This window comes from Eurytemora carolleeae, unplaced genomic scaffold (genome assembly GCF_000591075.1).
Source record: "Eurytemora carolleeae unplaced genomic scaffold, Eaff_2.0 scaffold1294, whole genome shotgun sequence".
Lineage (NCBI taxonomy): Eukaryota > Metazoa > Arthropoda > Copepoda > Calanoida > Temoridae > Eurytemora > Eurytemora carolleeae.
Window position 1 is genome coordinate 22,330 of NW_019397185.1, and position 6,243 is coordinate 28,572.

Consider the following 6,243-nt stretch of genomic DNA (forward strand, 5'->3'; position numbering starts at 1 on the left):
AAAATTAAGTAAATATTTAAAACTTGTTAAGTGAAGGTTAATAGCTCTTGTTTAACCCTTCAAACCCGATTTCTCGATTCAAATTGTCTATTCACTAATTAATAAATTCTCTGCATTTATAATAATTTTTTAAAATTACATTTTAGTTAATATTCACATGTAGTGGGTATTGTTATGTTTTAAATAGATCATTACTCTTTAAATTAAAGGTGTGCCCACATATATATATGTGTGTTTTTATCTTAAAAAATGGACGATTACGTCTTATCTTATTTTTAACATTTTCATGTATATCACATTTTCACTCATAAAACCCGGACTGATAGGATTAAACTCGAATCAGTAAAATATATGTAGAAAATTCCCTTTACATTAAAAGTTAATATTTACAGAAACTGTTCATTTGTATTTATAAACCCACACACAGGGTCCACACAACTTGGCAGAGGCGTATTTTAGGGGGGCTATGGGGGCTAAGCCCCCATAGGACCAGTGAAATCTATTGATTTCAGGGGTTTTTCAGGCACCAACGGGTGCTGAGCCCCCCCTGGAAAGAAAAAGATTAAGACCCCCCTACTGGACAAATTCCTGAATACGCCCCTGCACAGAGGGTCCACACAATCATCAAGATTTTTCATTACAAAATGATAAAAATTGTGAATCCTACCAGTATTTTTCTATCAAAGTATTGTTCCCCTTTTTTAATATTAATCTCCTTTCTCTATTAAAATACAATAAAAGGGACAAATTGTTATTACTGGTTTAAAAATTTTATTTAATGACCTTTTAAAACTAAAACATAGCTATCACATGGTATTTTCAAATATGTTGTCAACCACGATACCCCAAGAAGCCTGAAAAGGGTCTGTAAAAATTCCTGAAAAAGGCCTGTATAGAACCCTGAAAAAGGCCTGTATAGAACCCTGAAAAAAAACTGTATAGAACCTTGAAAAAGGACTGTTAATCTGCTTCGTCAAAAATTGACAGAATATGTAAATCTCTGTTTTGTGATTTGAGCGACCAGAGATGATTTAAATCACAGAATCTGCATTTTCTTGTTAGTCCATGTTTACATACTGCAAGAACCCCCTCCCCCCCACCCCTCTACCTGTGTATTTTAGACATGGATTTATAATTATTTTATGGAAATCGCGATTTAAATAAAACTTTCTGTATCATGGCACTGCGGATCCCGCAGAAATATGATAGAGGTTATCATGTAAATATTGCATTGTCCCTAAGAAGACGACATTTCTTACATACTCCGAATATTTCATCCTCTATGGCCTAGAAAGTGTTGATCTAAGATTCCAGTCGAAATATCTTTTTAAATCTAAATGGAAAGATAGAAAACAAAATACAGGGTGTCTCAGAAATAGTAAGGTTTACAAATAAATACAGATCGGCTGGTAATGATGCAGTTAAAAAAAAATACTGTGTCTGTTCCTAGAACTTAATACAGTAAGATCCAGAAAATCTTGCTTGTCTGTCTGTTTGTTTGTGACCAATAAACGTAAAAACGGCTGAACGGCCCAACATTTTTGAGGCAACTAATTTGACACAAGGGAAGGTTTAAGGCTGGCCGAAGTTGAAAAATGTGGAAAGGAATTGAGTTTTTGCCACAAACTCGCATTTTCTTACCTCTATATCTTTGCAACCTTATGGTGTAAACCTTTGATATTTCAAACTTAGACTATTTTATCTATCAGAATTAATAGTTTGAAATATCAAAGGTCTTGGAAAACGGGTTGCAAAGCTTTAAGAATTGGAAAATCAGAGTTTGTGGCAAAAACTCAAATCCTTTAATAGTTTTGAAAATGCACTTGAATGCAATTGAAATAGAAAAATCCGTAAAAATTTGAGAATTAAAAATGTCGATTTTCATATTTCAAAGCTATAATTGTTAATGGAAAAAGAGCACGAAGCTTCCTAAACTAAAATCCTTGATCTGAAATAGTTTGATGAACATGAGCCACAACAATTGGTCCGTTGGAAAACACATACTACTGTAGTATAGTTTAGTAAAAAACTATCTTCGTTGTGACAACATCAAATATTCTTTAATATTCCTTTATTGCCGTCTTCCTATAGCACAGTTTTCTGGTTCTCACTGTACTCCCACAGGGTGTTAACAAAATGTTTCTCAAATCTATAGTGAAAATGGGAATCTTTATAAAATAGAATGATTCGAAAAATATCTTTGGAAAATAGAAAGGATGTTGAATTGTATACGATGGCGAAAATATTGTTAAGAAATTTTACATTTATTCTTTCAAGTGTGAAATTATTTCAAGTGGAATAGAAAATATAGTTTACACATGATTAAGGCAGTCCCCGGATGTTAAGGCCTGAAAGGCCTGTGTTGCAGGTTGCCAGATTATTCAACTCTCGGAAATTCATAACGCTTCTTAACACCAAACAGAAAATTTTGACCCAAACTGAAAAGAAAAATTAATATGTAAAACCATTGTAAAACCATTGTAAAACCATTGTAAAACCATTGTAAAACCAGCTGAATTAGTTCCTTAAAAGGGCCTGATTCCCTAATAAAGGACAAATATGACAGTTTCAATAACTTAAAAATGGTGTTGAAAAAATAGAAAAACGTCTATTACTTGGAATAGATCGGATCCTAAAAGAGTTTGCTATAAAGACCATAAAAAAACCCATAAAGATTACAAAACGGCCTGTATTAAAAAGAACACTAGCTGAATAAGACGTGTAAAGAACCATAGCTGTAAAGAACCTGAACAATGCGTGTAAAGAACACTGAAAAGGCCTGTAAAGAACCCTGATTAGTACCTGTAAAAAAAACCTAAAAACGGCCTGTAAAGAACCATGAAAAGGCATGTAAAGAACCCTAAGGCCTGTAAAGAACCCTTATAGCTGAATAAGGCGTGTAAAGAACCATGAAAATAGCCTTTAAAGAACCATGAAAAAGGCATGTGAAGAACCATAAAAATGGCATAAAAAGAACCTCGAAAAAGGACTGTAAAGAACTCTGAAAAGGCCTGTTAAGAATCCTGAAAAGACCTGAAAAGAACCCTTAAAATACCTATAAAGAACCCTGAAAAAGTCCTGTAAAGAACCCTGAAAAAAATCCTGCAAAGAACCCTGATAATGTCTGTAAAGATGGAAAAAGTCCGTAAAGTAACTGAAAAAGGCCTTTAAAGATCCCTGAAATTGTTTTTGTAAAACCATGAAATGGGCTGTAGAGAACCCAAAAAAGACCTGTAAAGAAACCTGAAAAGGGCCTGTAAAGAATCTTTAAAATGTCTGTAAAGGACCCTGAAAAAGGCCTGTAAAACCCCTGAAAAACCCTGTAAAGAACCCTGATAAAGGACTGTAAAGAACCCTGAAAAGGCCTGTAAAGAACTCTGAAAAGGCCTGTAAAGAACTCTGAAAAGGTCTGTAAAACCCCTAAAAAACCCTGTGAAGAACCCTGATAAAGGACTGTAAAGAACCCTGAAAAGGCCTGTAAAGAACCCTGAAAAAGGACTGCAAAGAACCCTAAAAGGTATGTAAAGAACCTTGAAAAAGGCCTGTAAAGAACCCTGAAAAGGTCTGTAAAGAATCCTGAAAAAGCCTGTAAAGAACCCTAAAAAAGGCCTGTAAAGAACCCTGAAAAGGCTTGTAAAGAATCCTGAAAAGGCCTGTAAAGAACCCTGAAAAAGACCTTAAAGAACTCTGATAAGGTCTGTAAAGAACTCTGATAAGGTCTGTAAAGAAGCCTGAAAAGGGTCTGTAAAAATTCCTGAAAAAGGCCTGTATAGAACCCTGAAAAAGGACTGTAAAGAACCATGAAAAGGACTGTAAAGAACCCTGAAAAAGGCCTGTATAGAACCCTGAAAAAGGACTATAAAGAACCCTGAAAAAGGCCTGTATAGAACCCTGAAAAAGGCCTGTATAGAACCCTGAAAAAGGCCTGTATAGAACCCTGAAAAAAAACTGTATAGAACCTTGAAAAAGGACTGTTAAGAACCCTGAAAAAGGCCTGTATAGAACCCTGAAAAGGCCTGGTGTAGGCCCTGTCCTTGCAGTTTTCCTTCTGCCTTGAATGTTCCAGCTCCTACCCCCTGTAGTATCCGAGAATAGACCGCGGAGATGATCCGTCCGTCAGTTCTAGTAAGTACCCGGAGCAGAGAGGATACAGAACCCTGAACCCTGAACTACGCTTCGATAATTCTACTCTAATTATAGAAATAAAATAAATGATGGTGATATTTGTGGACAGTTTGAAACTGTAGTTATATATATTAGAGACAACATAATTCCTGTATCAAGCTTGGCTGGATAAACAAGAAAATTACTGAGAGAGTTTAACGAGCGGAAGAATGGCATCGTATTGTTTATCTGAATAAAGATAAAGTTGTGAATATTCAGTGATTAAAATCTATCTAAGTTCAAGATGCAAAGAGGCAACATTTTTCTAGTTTTGACACAGGTAGGAATACATTTTCAAGTATTTTTTATATCAATAAGTGGTTTAAGATTTAATCATTATTCACATTTTTGATAACATTTTTATTAATAAAGATAAAAAATACCTGTTTCTAACACGAAAACTGATACTGAAAACAAAACACTTATACTTTAATTAAGTCATTTAATAATGAGTCATTTTTCTTATCGACATTTATACATACTAGGCTTTTAGGGCGCTTTGCGCCCATCTTCTATTTAAATTAGGAACATGTTCTTTTTGTTTACATTTTAGAACAAAGAAGAAAAAATTATGCGGATTTTTAAAAAAAAATTCGCGGTTTTTCAAGAATTTAAATTTTTTCACAAAATTAAAAACCTTTAAAATACATTTTTTAATTTTTATCATTTATAAACCTTCCCTGTGGTCACGTGATGTCCCACAAAAAATTTGGGCCCGATCGGTTCAGCCGTTTTGACGTTTATTGGATACAAAAAGAAAACACCCAGACAAGCCAAATTTATATATAAATTGAATTACATCTTATCAATGTTTTCTACTACTCACTGCTGTCCTTATGATTAAGCAAACAACATCCCGCTCTGAGAAGTTTTCATAAATAATTTGCGGATTTTCATTTTCTGACTATACAATATTCAGTCTTTTACTTTACTGACTATTTTACTTTTAAAAATCATCGAACTTTAACATCTTGCACAAGTAAATTCTTTGCGATGCATTTTTAAGCTTTTAAAATAATTTGACTAATTCTGGGTTCAACAAAGGATTTGAAACGAATGCAGTTCACAAGCTGGTGGTTCACGTAGAATAATATATCTCTTCCGGATTCAATTTTTCATATCTTCGTGTAGTTTGATCATGGTTTTATTGCGACTCCGTGTACCAATATATATAAGCTGGAATTGCTCCGTGTATAAATATACCAAGATACGGTGGAACCAAGTTTCCTGAACTTGAAACCGTGATCAGGAAGGATCAGAGATATATAAAACTCTAAAGAGCAGGCCTGCAAATCAAATCTAACCTAACTAACCCAAACCAAATTTAACTGAACCTAACCAACCAAACAATTTTGATAAAACTGAACCAAATCCGACCAAACCTAATCTAACCTAACCAAACCTAACAAAACCCGAGCAAACCAGACCAAACCAGACCAAACCAGACGAAACTTAATCAAACATAATCAAACCTAATCTAAAATAATCAAACCTAATCTAACATAATCAAACTTAATCTAACATAATCTAACATAATCAAACTTAATCAAACCTAATGAAATAATCACACCTGACTAAAACCGGTACAATCAGACCAAATTAAACCTTGTCCAATAAGTTCTTTTTAATCCAGATCAAAATTACGAGAACAAATAATAATATTACCACAACCTATTGGAAATTTTAAATTTTTTTCCCAACCTGACTTTACTCCCAAGTCTTTTTTAACCTATTCAAGTCTTTTCACCTTGTAATGCCCATTTCAAGTCTAAATTAAGCCATTTTCTAACTTATCCCAACCTTCTTCATGGATAGATAAAAAAGAAAGAATAATAAAAAGAATTTTATGACTAATATCAGGGTTTAAATATAATTTTTCTATGTTGTGGCAGGTTACTTAAAGAGAACATTTGCCAGAATTTGAATTTGAATTTGTGGCAAGAACCTTTTTTAATCTTTTTCCGATTCATTCTGAAAAAAATACAAATTGTAAACTGTTCCTTTATAGATGGATCTGACCGGAAATGGGTTTCAATATTTTATGTCGGGTTTTCCCTCCCCCACGTTCCATCACCCCCC

The 6,243-nt window shown here is 33.8% G+C and overlaps 1 protein-coding gene across 2 annotated transcripts in view; it reads left to right on the forward strand.

The window, feature by feature from the left end:
* Positions 1-4,092: 4,092 nt before the first annotated feature.
* The window catches only part of LOC111712591 (uncharacterized), a 39,929-nt gene continuing 37,778 nt past the window's right edge, over positions 4,093-6,243 (forward strand). The window contains exon 1 of one of the 2 annotated variants that reach the window (XM_023487245.1): positions 4,093-4,444. In XM_023487245.1, coding sequence (XP_023343013.1) covers positions 4,409-4,444 — 36 coding nt within the window. In that variant the 5' untranslated portion in view covers positions 4,093-4,408. The remainder of the gene's footprint in view (positions 4,445-6,243) is intronic. The other variant, XM_023487246.1, reaches the window with a different exon arrangement.